Genomic DNA, 16,743 nt, shown 5'->3' with positions numbered 1-16,743 from the left:
CATCAGCATATTGCTGCGCCTCGGGCACATTTCACCCCAGAAAAAAGAAGAAACATGAAAGGCAAAACACAAACAAAGACAAGACGGAAACCTCGACGCAGACAGACGGGTGGAAATCGTGTCTGAGTCTCACACACTTCTGAGTGTCGGACAGTAAGGCAGGAGAAGAAAGAAGGAGTGCCGATACTCTGCTGGAAACTGACACACACTGGCATGTGGTTTACATCTTGTATACACCTATGGAGATTTTCCTGACTGTGCATTTAATCTTTCTTCTCCTTTGTTGGGTTTTGTATTGATGTAGAACTTGCTCAGACAGATCAAATACACAACAAAGCAACATCAACTAACAAACAAACAAAAGAAAAATAGAAGTGAAACATACCAGGCAGGTTATACAGGCACTACTGCTAAACCATTTACTGGTTCAAGCTTTTTAAAATGTTAATATTTGCTTCTCTTTTAATCTTCCATCACAATAAGCTAAAAGTTTGGGTGTAAATTAGCTGCCAGGAGTATTTTCTTACAATATACATGATTATTTGTTGCCATGACAAAAATAAAACCTACAACTTTCTACCAGAAAACCTCCTAAAACATAAGAGCTGATGACTTCTACATGAATATACAGCACTGAAAACAACACCAACCCGCTCATTTAAAGGGTTATTTCAATACAAAAATCGCATCTGTTTTATGAATCCCATAAAAACCACCTGAACCTTCTTAATTAACTCTTACCAGATGTTGACAGATATTACATGTAAATGTATTCTAAATGGAGCCTCTTTTGGACTGTGTTAATTACAGCTCAGTGGGACGGCTCAGAGACCAAGTGGGGGATTATGGGAAAACCTTTATTGAGGAATCAATTATGCTCAGGATGAGGATAATATTGTGTTCACATTTATTAAAGGGTGAAATATCCACTTGAGCTCTTTTTGCATGATATAATCCATATAAAATACTAAAAATGGATGTTTGTGTGGTTGTGTTTTTAAGGATCATTTTTGCTTTTAAAGGATTGTCTCAGTATCTGCCGTGCATCTGACTTTAAACTGCCTTGTTTTGAATGTGACCAGAGAATCTTTAGGATATGGCAGGAATCCTCTTAAGATATGGCCATTATCCTGGATTGCAGGATAACACAGACACACTTTCTGCCGGGGGGCGAGTGATTATAAGCAGATTAAAACAGGCGGGCCACACCAAACAGCATCAAACACACAAGCCCCTCTCTGGGGAACTGTGGGCGTGTGTGTGTTGGTGGCAAGATTAGCATTCGAGGGGGGGAAGCCGAAAATGCTCTATATTAAAAATAATCACATGCAAAGCATTCACACTCGTTTTAGATTGAATTTGGCAAGTGGTTAACATGCACGAGCTCTCTCTCTCGGGGGAAGAGGAGGCGCCTGGCAGCCGCTCTTCTCACCTTCAATCTTCTGTCACTCATCTCTTTAATGATGCCCTGCTGATGCTAGCGGTCAACACACACATGCACCACAGAGCCTGTCCCATGCAGGACATCAGAAAGGGCCGTATTGTGCCACCTGCTTCCTCCATGTGTGCCAATTACTGCTCAGACATCTGCAGGCAGCACAGGAACAAAAGAGCGGGCTGATGTGAGTCACAAACTAACAACTTGCTGATGGATGATTGTTAAGTCGTCCCTCACGGCAGCTGTCCTGCACAAAGAGACGCGCCTGAGCCCGAGCACAGACGCTGACAAACACGCTCGCTGTAGCTCACAGCTGCTGAAATGCCGAGTGCACAACTGTGACGGTGTTTTTATGGGTAGTGCTTTTCTGAGCTGCTTTTTACTGCTTCCGGGTTTATATTGTATTTGTCTGACTGCTTTGTTTACACACCCAGTGATCCATCATGTGTACAGGACAGTGAAATTTGTAATAATGGAGCCATCATTTAACTTGCAGGTTATAAAGATGCTGAACACACAGGGGTTTAGGATCTCTTTTCATGTATATTGCTCTACTGATGGAGCATTTTTTGTCTCTGAACAGTCGGGAAAAAAACATTTCCTGAGCACATCAGTAGAAGGAAGCTGGACTTCTGGTTTTGGATCTTGGAAAGTTTCATTTTCTTTGACTGCACTTAGGATCATTAGTATCCACACTGAAATAAAAGGTTATGACCTTCCTCTTCTTCTTCTTCTTTGCATGTTTATCAGCACTAGTTGTCAGCTCAGAAACATGTACTTCCTATTTTGCCCTGCCCCATTTCTTGCAGACTTGCCTGGAGCACAGTTAGTGTGATAGAAGCCTGATAATTATACTGTCATCCTGTACTGACTGATGTTGATAAATACTGAGTGAGACATTTTACATTAAAAAAAGAAAACAAACTACTATATAACAGTGACGCTGTTTCTCATTTGCATTTCTGCTCTGACATTTAACAGTGCAGCTTTACAAACTCTATTGCCCATGACTACAACTGTATTTGTGTATAATTGTAGATAGATATATATTTAGAGGAACTTATTTAGACAGTTCTGTTAAAATGAATGTCAACTAATTTCATATTGCACCCAACATTTGCAGACCATCATCCTTCTGTTGGGAAAAGTCATGACTACAGTCTCTAGTGTTCGATACTACAGCGGCACTTCTTGCAGTCAAAAGATAGTTTACCCACCAGCAGGTTTGAAAGGTGTGTCATCTTTATAAAAATCACCAAAATGACACCATGTATCAGAACAAGAAGCTGTAAAAACAGAAAGAATTGCCGGATTTTCAAACTTTGACAGCCACTGAACTATTTACCTTTGATGTGCTGTCAGGAAACAACCAAATCTTACTTTAAAGTTGTAATATTTAACTAAAATCACTTTATTCTACATTTCTTCTTCTTTTTTTAAAAAATAGTCTACACAGGTTCTGTAAAAAATTAAAAATTCTGCGCTCATTAGCTCAACAGTAAAGCCATTTTTCAGTCATGTGACAAAAATTCAGAGGCTACTCGGCTAAACTGCAGGCTGTGCTTCTACAGAGCACAAATGAGACAAGTACAGACCATATTAAACATCCACCCATCCATTATCTATACACCGCTTAATCCTCACTATGGTCATGGGGGGCTGGAGTCTATCCCAGTTGACTGAGGGTGAAGGCAGGAGACACCTGGACAGGTCACCAGTCTATCACAGGGCTACACTTAGAGACAGACAACCAAGCACACTCACATTCACACCTACGGACAATTTAGAATCACCAATTAACCTCAACATGTTTTTGGACTGTGGGAGGAAGCCGGAGAACCCGGAGAGAACCCACGCTGCACGGAGAGAACATGCTCGGTCTAAACAGATTCTGAAAAAATTTAAAAAATTCTGCGCTCATTAGCTCAACAGTGGAACCATTATTCAGTCATGTGGCAAAGATTCAGGGACTATTCGGCTGAACTGCAGGCTGTGTATGCTAAGTATGGAACATATTAAATATGTAAGTCACAAATGATCTACATTATTCACCTTTTTTCCCCCAGTGTTGGTAACACTTGTGGGCATTTGGAAAAATGTTGTACATGTTTGTATCTCACTGCACAGAAGACATTTGTCAGTTCTCTCTACTCTGTTTCCACAGAGGTGCAGGACTTTATATACGAGGGGAAAAGGAGCCAACAGCGAGTAAAAATGTAACAGGAGCACAGAAACTTGCTTAGGGTTCAAAGAGTTAAGTAATACTGTTGCACAGAAACTCCAGGAGGACAACTAGAATCTGACAGATTCAAAGAGGAACAAAACATCTGCAAAGTCTATTTCTGAACACGAAAGCCTGAGACTTTTTGTCTCAAACCAATAACCAACACAAAGTCTGACAGTCAATAAAAATAAAAGGTTTAGCAAAGGAGCAGGTGTATATATTTAGAATGAAGAAACACTGCGAGCGCTAGATTTAACTTTTCGGTTACGCTTCAACTTTTGAAGCTTTTTACCTGTCTGGCAAGATACATCAGACGCTCCTTCGCTATTTCAAATATTTACCAGTGCATTTAATTCTATTTTTGCACGGAGCCCGAAAGAACAGAAGGGCTTCAAAATCATGTTGGATGTTAAATAGAAAGGCGCTGAGTGAGTGTTTGTTTAGCAGCATCCTGTGAAAGCCTCACAAGACAGAACAAGCATCGACTTGGTTTTTTTTCTTTGTCGTCAAAGTCAAAGTGGAGCAAGCTGCAAACACATTTTCTGAAGACAACATTACCTATTTTTAATTAAATCTCATCAGACCTTTTCTTCTTGCATCTCCCCCTCTCATTTTTCCTCCTTTAAGGACCCGTCAATCGCTCCCCGCTGGAGCCCGCTAACTGCCCTGACCCAGATTCACTGTAGTCTTCAACCCTGACTAACACTCGTGTGGCACAGATCCGTCCGCCTCGTTCTCTGTTAACATATTGTGTACACGTGTTTGTTTTCGGACAAAAAGTCTCAAGGTGAGTTTTTATTGTCTGTCAGGCTGTGTGCCAACATAAAGGGTTAACGTCACCCAATAGACGTCTCCCCTGAGCTCCTCCGGACTTCAAAGGCTCCGTCGTCGGGTAGCCATGGTTACCTTCGGAGCGGCGCCGTTGTTTGGGCGTGTGTGTTCTGATTGCCTGCTGTCACGTCTGATTTGATGCACAGCGAGGGAGACCATTACAGGACTACAAAAGGGGATGTGGAAGAAAAGTCACTGAGCCTCGCAACCTTGTAGGGGATTAATGTCCCCAACAGGCAACCTGTGAGGACACTACAAAAGAGGACAGAGGAGGGAAAAAAATCCCTACCTGGCACCCTTTGTCAAGAAGTTTTTGCCTGGACCAATGAAACAGCTGGAAACTTTTCTAATATACCAACACATGAACCAGAGAGGAGCTGGAATGCTAAGCTAACCTGGCGGCAACAGTCCAGTCAAGCTTGGATGAACACAGCCGCTTTACTTACGGTTAAACCGGCAGGAAGAGGAGTTATTCTAGTAAAGGAAGAAGGCAAATGAAGGCCTTGTAGTTTAGCAGAACAAGAGGTTAAAGGTTTGACATTTTGGGAAGTGGTGGTTTTATCGATTTTCTTACTTCTTAGAGTTCAAGGAGAAGATTAGCGCAGGAGTGGGTTAGCGGAGCTTCACAGACAGGACAGAAAAAAACATTTGGGCTTGGTTGTATTTCTTTAAACCAACCATCTCAGGTGGCACTAAGCCCACAAGGCATGATGGTGCCCCTGCAAAATAATGTCAGGGGGTAGCTTGTTTTGGCTGCTGTCAAATAAATGGATGATTCTGTGCTAAAGGCCAACAACAACAGAAAAAAGACCATGCTGACTGTATGATACAACTTTGCCTGATGTTAATGACAAACACAAAACGATAATCGGTGCCCTTAAAGAGTGAGGCCTGCCTATACTTTATCTCTGGAGAAGTTGTGTGTGGCTCTTTATTAAAGTAGAAGCTCAAGGGAAGTGGAAGAGATGGGTCGAGTCAATGGCACGTGTTGCCGTCAAATCGGACGATGATGGCTGTGTCAGTAATACACACCAACATCCGGCATCAGAGTCCTGCAAGATGATGTCTGGACTTTTCTGGTGTGCGTTAACTGGTTGTTTTGGTGCTGCAAGAGAAGCTGCAATTGATGCTCGGAGGTTGGTGTTTCCTATGCCGATAACGGGAGAATACCGCTAGATATATGAACCAAAAGTGACAGGCTTATACCCACAGTCTACATCCAGTGAGTCAGCCTACCATTGGAGATGCCAGACTAGCTGTTTCCTCCATGTTCAAGCAAAGCTCACATGCTGCTGGCTTCAGCTACATATAAACCAAGAGGTAGAAATGTGTACCAGGACAGTGATTCCTGAGTGACTATGTGGATGAGGCGAGATGTGGAGAGGCTTAATGTGAAAAAGGTATTGAGACCTGACATCTTCAGCAGCTCTTAATGGAAGCTTTTCAAGGCAGACATGCAGGAAAAAGATCAGAGCGAAGACTCTTCATCTGACACAGAGAAAAGAATAACAATCCTCGAAAAGTAATCAGAACACACATCGGTGCTTACCTTGCTAATGTGAAACTCCAGGCGTCTCATGTATCTCTCGATGGTTTTGATTTGCTGCAGGAAGACAGACAGCACAGGGATTTACTGGCGCTCAAGAGAATACAGCTACATATGGTTTACTGATGTAAAAATAATGATCTGTATGTCACAGACGCACAAAACGTCTAGAAAATACTCCCCATAGGTTTGATGTAAATATCCTCCTTATTAGAGTGCGACTCATCTATCAGCTAGCCGATATCACTGACCAATATTGGCCTATTACAGATGTACTGGTATCGGTGTACATGTGTGAACCAATATGAAAACTTTCTTTTTGAGAGTGTGATGCAGAAAAATATGCCTGAGTTAATTTGGAAACAATTTTATCATATAGTTTGTCCACTAGCGCAGCTCTGACTCCTTTGTTTACAATCCTCTTAGCTGTGGCTGCAGCACATGTAGCAGAGCACAAGGTGGTGCGGAGTCAAGTGGTGTCTTCAAGGTAAACTGCTAACTAGTTTGTGAAATACGGTGCTGTATAGTTAGTAAACAATGACCCCACTTTCCTTTTTTAGTATAACTCTACCATAGAACTGTCATGTACTGCTGATTAATCAGTTATTAAATTCATCAGTGACTATCTTGATATTGATAAATCGGAGTATTTTTTGAGCAAACATTTTTGAACAACTAATTGTTAAAGGAGGACACAATTAACAGATTATTCGACCGAGGACATTGTTAGTTAGTTGTAGCTTTAATATACAAAGAGCATTGGCCTACATATAGTTATCAGACTTTTTTACTCCCTACAATCAGCAATGGCACCAAAAAGCCAATATCAGTCAGGTTCTACTGCTTAATATATATAAACATACACACAAATACAATGCAGCATATATGTATAAATACTATATAGCATACAGCACTTTACTCTCTCTCAGATAGCTGGCTGTTAGGCCGTCTGTCCTCCTGTCCCACCAATTATTTTTTCTTACTTTCATCTTTTATTCCTCTTACTGCTCCACTTTATCCTCCCTCCCTCTTTTCTTCTGCCTTTAACCATTTTCTCCCCCCCTTCTTCAACTCTTTCCGACATCAAAGATTCACTTGACACACACACCAAACTTGGAGTGCTTGTTACAGTAGACCCTCCCTTCCATCAACTTACCTTGTCAAGATCATACAGCACTCCCTGGAGAGAAAACACACACACACACACACACACACACACACACACACACACACACACACAATTACTAAAGGCACAGCTGAGGCCGCTTATGTAATACAAAGTAGATTAAAGTTATCTGGCATCACAAAAAAGAACAGATTAACAAATTACATTACATGTACACGACTATGTGATTTGTAACAGAGAAAGTATTTTCCATGTCTGACTTAATAACATTTCATAATTTTAATGATAATAACATCAGAACTTTGGCACTGCTGAAAACTGCTGCATCCGTATACAGATATTTTCGAGGCACATTTTATCGATTTTAATATTTCAGCATTAGTTAGTTATTGTTTGCACTTGTTCTCTTTGGGCTCTTTGAGACACATCCAAGCAAAACAAAGGAGAACACTCAATATCTCTGGGGCAGAGGTTTTGTCACGTTCCTATTATATCGAACTGCAGTATAACTTTATGATGTTTAACCCTCTGAACCTACAGGAGAGTCTGAAAGGCATGTTATCTCTGCAAAAGAATTACTGGAATGACACCATTTATCCAAATCGTTTGGTTTTCAACTTTCTGACAACCCTTGAACTAATCATCTGTGGTGTGCAGTTACAGTTATATTTCATCAAAATTCCTTTATTCTACTTATCTCCTTTCAAAATGTGTCCCAAATAACGTTCGCTATAATCAGATTCTATTAAAAAAAAAAAAAAAAAAGGGGGGGAAAACGTGATGCCATCAGTGACCCCACTGCAGTCACCAGTCACGTAACAAACATTCAGCTGAACTGGGATGAACTGCAGGCTGTGCTTACACAGCGCAGACAGGAGACAAGTAGAGTAAGTAGGTATCTGTAGCATGTAGAGTCACATTTTTTTTCATAGTGTTAGTATCACCAATGTGCACGTGGAAAAATGTTGAGCACGTGTACTCCAGTTTCTTGTAAATTGTTTATGGCATTCTGATTTTGTTACACTGCACAGAAGAAGAAGAGTTTTTGAGTGAAAACCAAGAAAGCAATCATGTTTCCATAGAGGTGCAGGACTTTACATTGCAGTGAGTCATGAGCACACGGTGAGTAAAAATGGGACAAGAGCTGAAAACTGCTTGGAGTTTAGAGGGTTAAATAGCATCCAGTAATGCAATCATGCATCGGTCTAAAGTTGTAAATACTTGTATTTAATTGCAAACACGAGAACCTTCATGAAGAAGAGATACGAGCTCAGCAATGCAAGTTGATATTCAGTCATTTCTCACCAGGCGAGAGTTCCTCTTCATGTCCTTCATCAGAGACATGAGTTTGTCCAGCTCTGTCTGATGAACTTCCAGATACTCACTACAGGGCGAAAAAGAAAAACACTTTAATACAAATCCTGCATTGAATTATCATCGTGTTAAAACTGTGCTGCAGAAACAGTAAAGTCATCCAGCTATGCAAACTCATCACACAGATTAATGACTGCAATATAAACACTTGGACATAAGCATTTATGGAGTAATGTAAATATGCTGCAGAGGAGATGTCAACAGATTTAAGGCATCGCATTATTAACTCCTTCCACCCTGAAGATCTGTGTAGCAGGACCAAGCAGTGTTATCATAAGAGACAGACATTCACTGAAGAGGTCGTCTGGCTGGGACCACTACAGCCTTTATAGATGTTGGTTTGCTGTGTTTTCTTTCTGTTGCATCATGTTTAGCAGAGTTGTAGTTGAGAATTGTTTGAACCGGGTTCAATAACACCAGTGTGACTCGTCTTTATGAGGCTATTTACTCTTTAATTTTAGGAATGTGGACGGAATGAGAAGGAGACTTACCATATTTAAAAAAATCTCCTAAGTGTGTGGTATAAGTAGTGGCCAAGGTTGTTCACTTTTATGATGCTTTTTCAGGTGGAAAGTTTTTTTAAAAAATGCCTCGAACTAAAGGGGTTAACATCTATTGAGTGAAACCCACAGATGAGTAATATTAAGAGAAATGATTACTCTGCGACTTCATATTTTTGAAGGAGAAACTGCTTTCTATTAACAACTTCCTGACAGAATGTGAGTGATAGTACACATCATAAAGTGTGCTTCGGTGCAGGAGTTACTCACTCCAGGCCTTGTTTGAGAGCCGTGTAAACCTCCTCCAGTCTTTTGGGCTGAGGCTCTCTGGAGCTGCTGCCTCCCTTGTGGCCTGACAGGTGGGGCTTCTTGGGCTTGGACTGAGGCTTCTTCTGCACCGCAGTGTTCCCCATGAAGGAGTTACACCTGCAGACACACAGAAACACACATCTTAATAAGTGCAATGGACAGAACTTTGTGCCTCACAGCATTGTCAAGGATTTTGACCTCCTCGTGCAGCTTGGAGTAAAAGAAGAAGAAAGTTCAGTTACTTGCACAACAGCTCAGTATTTCAGATAGCCACACTCCACCGCCTGAACTAGCATCGTGAGAGTTCTGCATTAGTTTACAGCATCCTGAACGTGCCCTTCGGCCACTCTCAGCATGAATTCATCTCGTCTGTCAGATGGCGTGGCCTCGTCGAGTCTTCTCGCACCACGATGACTCAGTCACACAGGACTGACACTTCTAACCTACATATCATTCAGACATGGTCCAAAAAAACTCGTCAAACTAGCACCACACGCAATCAATAACCCAGCCGATCGCACAAACTCCCAGCGTAACCTGAGCGCTGAACCTCTTCATCAATCACAGGGATGTGCTAAATACCACGAATGCACACATATTTGCAAACATGTGCTTCTCCCACTTTCTGCGTTCGACTTGTCGTTCGTCTTCAGCTGGGGAGAACTTACAAATACACGGACTGAGACAATCACGCTCGCAGCAATCAATGACATTCTAGTGCTCTTCAGTGTGTTCGCTCTGCAGTCCTCCAGCAATCGACCAACAACTGTGTGATTGACTCAAAGAGGAGAAGTCAACAAATCTCTCACACTCACCCAGTGACACGAGCTCCTTTAACTGGATTCATAGTTGTAGTGTGGGGCTGCAACTCACTTATCTTTATGGTCAATCATTTTCGGTTTAGTTTTTCATTTATAAAACTGTGATAAAAGCCTTCGATGTGTACATATGTGCAAACACATAAAGTAGGACGCCTTCACTTACCCACAAACTGTTCTAAGTAAGGCTCCAGTGATGATTATTTTCTTTTGAAATACATTTTTAGATCATCGTAATTCATCATAAATAACAGAAAAAAAGAGTCCAAACTCTGCAGTACATTTCCTAACAGCCAAAGTTTACATTTTCAAAGTCTTAAAATAACATTTACATAAAAAAGAGCAAATGACAACTCTTATATAAGAATCTTTTTGGCATTTGTTTCTCGATGAATTATGAAACAACCCATAAATTATCAAATAATTTCCTGTAACTCACCAAATCTTTTCTCTGAGCCTCATTTCTGTAGTTAAATAGAGCAAAACACATTTTTTTCTAATCACTACAGCCACCTCGCACGCCTTTCTCTCCTCGTATTAATCCGTTTTAGGTCACACTCCTCTGAGCCGCTCATGCACATTTCAGCTTTTAAAACCATTACAGATTTAGCTGACAAATGACATTTCCCTCGTCTTAATGAAATGATCCCGGAGTCATTTCAGGGACATCGCGACAACCAATTCCAACGCTCGACAAGTTGGAACGTGCCACGTCTTGCTGCACGCCAGCAGCAGCAGCAGCAGCAGCACAAGTTAAGCTGAGCTGCCACAAATGTAGGGCAACACTGAATGAGAGCGCCGCGTAGCCTTGGGGTCACGCAAGCTGTGGTGTTGTAGAGGGTCTCTCTGCTGGGACAGAAATACGCATACATACAATTCCATACAGGCTTATAATTGTGAATTTGCACCTCAGTTTGCAGCATGCAGGCAAGCGTGAATGCACATGAAACACACACATGGGCACACACACGGAGCGTCCACTGCTCAATAACGCTAACAGATACAGCATACTCAGACAGTGACACACTCCAGTGGCTTCAGAAGCCGTATCTCTGCAGCTTTCCACCTCGCTCATTATCAGAATGGTAACTTGTCTGTCGCTGTCAGTCGCCCACACAGCCCCAGTCATTCCAGCCAATTATCCCATTCGCTGTCTGAGCGCGGAGAAAAGAGGGGGAACAGCGTCTTCAGATGGGTTCAGAACCGCTGAAGACGACCAGAAAACCGAAAGATTTTAAGAGATATAACTGGGATGAGAATGTGGGCACGTTTTGTCTTGTGGCGATGGAGCGAGGACCGTCGCAGATGAGTCAACGAGGCAGAACAACAGATAAAACGCTCATCTCTCGAGAGCTCTATTGATCTCCAACTTCTCGCCGCAAACTTCTGGCTATGAATGAAAACAATCCGAAATCTGAGCCGGCTGCGAGCGTACGTGGCGGCGGAGCGATGATCAGCTCTTAAGGATTCTTTACAGGTTCTTAAAACCTGCTGTGGCTTGTTGATCACCGTGAACTCCAGATTATTGAGTCAGTACATTCCATCTGCGTGAGTGAAATTTGAATATAAGCCCGGTTTGCTGTAACGGATGAGATTTCTTAATGGGTCATTTCTGTTAAATCAGCGCACAGCTAAAAACGCAAAGTCACCAGCATGCGAAGGCTTTGCAGGATTTACTTCAGATTGACAGTTGGGTGTGAGGAAAAGCTGTACTTATATGTAGGGCACAAACATAGAAACATTTTCATTTCAAAAGACTAAATATAGCTGCTTTCCCCTCAACATTTTAAACTGACTCAGAGCTTCGACGCGTGTGATTTTTTTTTCTCATTCATCTCTGTCATACAAAATCACGGTCAAATCACCAGATAGTGTGAATGGCGGTTGTTGCTACTTGACGACTGAAAACTATTTTTAGCAAAGTCAAATTTCAATCCGCTGATGAGGAGTTAGTTCAACACATACAAATGCAGAATTTGCTGCTATTTTTGCAACAACGTACAACAACTAACTTTCTTATATCTACACCGATGTTGAGACTGTTGGCTGACTTCTATGAAAAAATAGTTTTTAAATCACAAAGTTATTTCTTCAAAGAGTTGTGACCACAGTATGTATCAAACGTATCACATAAGACGGTATATGTGGACACAAAATTTGGTATTTTATTTCTGCTCGTCAATTTCAGCTAAAAGAAACACCACTCATGTGGTCATTAGCTGATATCGTGTGTTTATCAATCTACTAGGGCTGCAACATATTGGAAAAAACTGGCATCACAACGTTTTGTTTTTCTGCAAATCATTTTGAGATACATCTTGGATAACCATTTGAAAAACAAATTATTAGGATGTGTAGGCGAGTGCAGCTGCATCAATATTAATAGGTCATTTCAAAAAGCTGAATGAAGCTGATTATAACCTTTCTCATATGGGTTAACCCTCTCAAAATGATCCAGAATCTTTTTTTTTTTTTTTTTTTCCAGAATCTTTTTTTTTTTTTTTTTTGCTTTGGATGACATTCTGATCTGGCTTTGCACCTGTCACACAGAACTCTGTAGTGATGATTTAAATGGTCAAACAAACTAGTCATGTCGCCTGATGTGCCGGCAACATCTGTCTTGTGAAAGAAATGTGGTTTTTTGTAATCACATCTTTCTTTTCTCTCCTGTTCCTTGCTCATTTCGCTGTGCACATGTGGAGCCTGCATGTCAACAAACTCTGTATCTATTAAATAAAGTTAAAGAACTCCAAGAACACTTAAATCAGAGTAGATTAAGTTCTATCAGACGGGCTTCTCTTGTAGATCAGTCAATGAGAGCAGTACAAGTATTCATTTTGGATCATGCAGCAAAAATGTTGTAATGTAATTTGCCTTGCACTTCTAATCTATTGCCAAATATTAAAAGCTGACATACTAGCAAAGCGGCAACGATCAATAACACGCAGGCATGCCAAAAAGATAAAACATAAATGTTGCTGTGGAAAAATCAATCAGAGGGAGTGTTTTAGATACTTTAATTCACCCCTTGCACCCAATTGTTATTTCAGAAATAAGTAACTTCATCATTGATTAACAGTTCAGGACCGGTGAGGCCCTTCGCTTACCGTGAGCGTCGTTCTTGTAGCGTGCTGAAGCCTGCGAAGGACTGACTCCGGATTATGCCATTGGGCCCACCGGGGGAGTGGGTGCCGGCCGCCATGATCTCCGGGACGCGGGACGACACTCCTGGAGAAAAGACAGACGAGACAGATCCATTCAATACAAAGCCAGTGGCAACATTCGGACAAGAAGAGGATGATTCAGGATGACGGTCGGTCGTACGTAACAGCCCCAACAAAAGCATCTTGTGAACTCAATTAACGCCAGAACCACGTCAACAGGAGGGTTAACCGGAGTGCAGTGAGCAACCCGGCACAATGTCGACACTGTTGGTGATGTGCGAAGTGGACGAGCAGCATTCAGAGCTTGCGCTAACGTGTCTCGGCTCCTCGGGCTTATTTGTCACCACTCAGCTACAAACATACTGTTACCCCTCAGGCAGGTGTCACAACACATGACTCCTGTCACTTTTCATTAAGCGTGCTCTGTACTTTTGGCATATTTTCTACCTGAACTAAGTGGGGGACCTTTTTTTTCTAAATGTGCAATTCTTCAGACTGACAGCTGTTTAGAAATCTAAGAGCGGAAGTCCCTACATACTTGACCACACATGTGCTGCAGTTTTAAAGACCAGTTTCACCATCTAACACTTACAATGAATTCCTGAAAAGCAAATCCAAACTGCCCTGTAGCTTAGTTATCTAACCAGCCTCCAACACAGTTAAGACATCTTTTAATCACTGTGTCTATATTTACCTGCAGCAGCACTGACAAGATTTCAACCTTTCTTTTTTCTTTTTTGTTTAAGCCGGAGATGCAGAACTCAACATGACTCACGTGGCCACTCAGGGAGCGAGCTGGAAATAGACGGAGAAACATCCAAATATAGCTGTCAGATAATGATGTAGCAGAGATCGAGTGCCCCGAAGGGGAAGAATCCACGGAGATAACGGAATCGCGCTTTCAACTAGCGGGGTGAGATTTTGTCCAGATCGCGGGTGCTGGTGGCAGCAGGGTGACATTTAAACCGAAAGGGCAGTTCAGAGCCGTTCAATGAATGAATGCTTAAAAGGTGGTACGCTTTCCTCATGTCACGAGAATGCAAAAGGAAATCAAAGGATGGCAACTGAGTTTCTTCATGAAGTGCGATTTTGTTAACAAGTTAGAGGTCAGTGTTTGCTACAGAACAGGAAGAGAAGGTTGCATGTGAGGCTGAAATCTGAAGCCGATAATGTGTGTTCAGATAACAGCTCTGTTACCTTAATAAGAAAAAATCCAGCCACGTCAGACTAGTTTCTAACACGATCAGCATATTTCTGCTGTTCATTCTGCAAATAGTAACACAAAGAAAAATGACTCCATTTCTCCAGGGGTGTCTCATGATATTATAATGTTTCCCTGAACTGTATTTCAATGATTTACTGGTTCCTACGCCTCCACCAACGCAGCACTTTTTAGTCATATAAACACCAAACAAACACATCTCTTAGTAGCAAATAATGGCTCAACACTTGACCTTGGTGACAATAATATGATGACTGTAAACTTGGTGTTGAGGCGTTTGATCTCCATCTTGCTCATCTGTATCAATTTACAGCTGAGCTGAAGGAGAACTACGTTGGAAAGAGACAAGCCTAAAGGAGGCAAACAGAATGAGACAGATTTGTCAAATCAAATTAAACTCCGCTAACAAGCAGAGCTGTGAAGTTCTGGTATTCAGCTCTCCTCCGTTTCTGCCTCTCATCCTCACACAAACCAGACAAGCCATCCCGCAGTGTTACCAGTTCAACAACTTAGCCAACGAAGCGACAAGCAAAACACTGGATTTCTCTGTCTGTTTGTGTCGCTGTGTTTGTGTGTGGGGCCCCGTTCTTTTTTTTTTTCCACTGATCTATCCATCTTTATGTCTCCGGAGGACTTCTGTGTGTTTGGGGGGGGCAGTGAAAGGCTCGTGTTGAAATGCTAATGTGAGCACACACAACACCTCCATCCACAGTCCGACAACTGATTGAACCAGTAACCTGATATCATCTCTTCTCGACTGTGTGGCAGACAAACAGCCACACAAAGACCCGGCACGGGGCTCGAGGAAAGACTAGATCCGTGTTTTGCGGTGGGGGAACAATGGACCAGATACTGATACTGCTCAGGCTATTAATAGAAGCTAGTTGAGATTAACACAGAGGACCCTGATGCTGTGACTCAGTGAATGGATCATTAGGACCAATGGTTGGAGAGGTGTATTTCCTGGACTGGTTGATTGGTCAGATGGAGCCATTAATGAACTTCTATGAGATATTTTTTCAATGATGGGATGAAACTATTATCACAATAGTTTTAAAACTGCACAAATGAATATTTTTTATTTTGAAAATGGTTAAAATTACTATACGTAATGTGAAATGTCTAAATTTGTTGTCCAACTTTGTAGATCTTGTGAGCTCAGTGGAGCTTTGCAGACTCTTTAGCACATTTCTTTGGTAGTTGATCGTAGCATCCCAGCAGAAAATACTGAGTAATGAAGCTCACAGTGATACATTCACATGCAGACAACGTTAAGCAGGATTCAGCTTCTGTCCAAACTGCATGTTCAATGGACAGAACCCTCTTTCAACCACTTTATACTATGATTGCCCAGTTGTTAGGAGGAGAAAGCAGCGAGGCGTTTCCAACTCTCTTTTTTCATTTGTTACTCAACTATTTGTGGCAGTTTTCACGTGTGCAACACAATGCACCACCATCAGAGTCCTATCTCTGGAGACACTCTAAAACGCTCGTCGTCATCCCCATTTTTAAGCGAGATTGCATGTCTCCACTCTGTCACCCTCTCGACAGCTGCCAGCTTTCCACTCGAAATGACTATAAACACGTTTCCTTTCCAACGTGATCCATTTCCTGCTGTAAACACTCACACATGCACTCTTTCAGTCAACCTATATACAAGGAGAAGTAACATCAGGTGCTTCATTTTTTCGTTTCGACTTACCCAGATACCCAAAGATCTACAAATGTAGCTCTCAAGCTCAACTTAACACCAGAAGAAACCGTCTTAAGTGATTTTACTTCCCACATTGATGCAGTGACGTTGAACAAGCACTCATTGTTGGGGCGCGGATGGCAGGAGCTTCAGTTACATGGACAGCTCAACCGGCTAGAGTTTCAATAAGAATGGCGGCTAAAGTGACATCTGCATTTAGAGCTATGGAAAAACATCAGTAAAGAGGGTTGGAAATTGTGCACAATAGCACATATTTAATGTGAATCATGTGCTATGGCCTTCGTAGTCTCCATGTCTCAACCTACTTGAACACCTATGGGAGACTTTGATGTTTGACAGCGCTGCCTATAACTATCATCAAAACACCAAATGAAGGAATAATTTCTTCAGTTTGGTTCCAGACACGAGGAGAATCAACGCAAAGGTGCACTGACTCACTTGTCTGTATATCACTAAATGGCAAAAGTGTAGTAAATC

General features: G+C 41.8%; 1 protein-coding gene across 2 annotated transcripts in view; it reads right to left on the bottom strand.

Annotated features, from left to right (window-relative positions):
• Positions 1–16,743, bottom strand: part of ripor2 (RHO family interacting cell polarization regulator 2) — a 75,765-nt gene that overhangs the window by 17,218 nt on the left and 41,804 nt on the right. For both annotated transcript variants that reach the window (XM_008306376.1, XM_008306383.1), the window contains exons 2-6: positions 13,274–13,394; positions 9,310–9,465; positions 8,471–8,549; positions 7,196–7,219; positions 6,043–6,096 (exon numbers count right to left, since the gene is read on the bottom strand). In XM_008306376.1, coding sequence (XP_008304598.1) covers positions 6,043–6,096; positions 7,196–7,219; positions 8,471–8,549; positions 9,310–9,465; positions 13,274–13,394 — 434 coding nt within the window. The remainder of the gene's footprint in view (positions 1–6,042; positions 6,097–7,195; positions 7,220–8,470; positions 8,550–9,309; positions 9,466–13,273; positions 13,395–16,743) is intronic.

The sequence above is a fragment of the Stegastes partitus genome, unplaced genomic scaffold, assembly GCF_000690725.1.
Source record: "Stegastes partitus isolate 25-593 unplaced genomic scaffold, Stegastes_partitus-1.0.2 Scaffold46, whole genome shotgun sequence".
Lineage (NCBI taxonomy): Eukaryota > Metazoa > Chordata > Actinopteri > Pomacentridae > Stegastes > Stegastes partitus.
The sequence above is the reverse complement of the archived record's forward strand: the minus strand, read 5'-3'. Positions and strand labels throughout refer to the sequence as shown.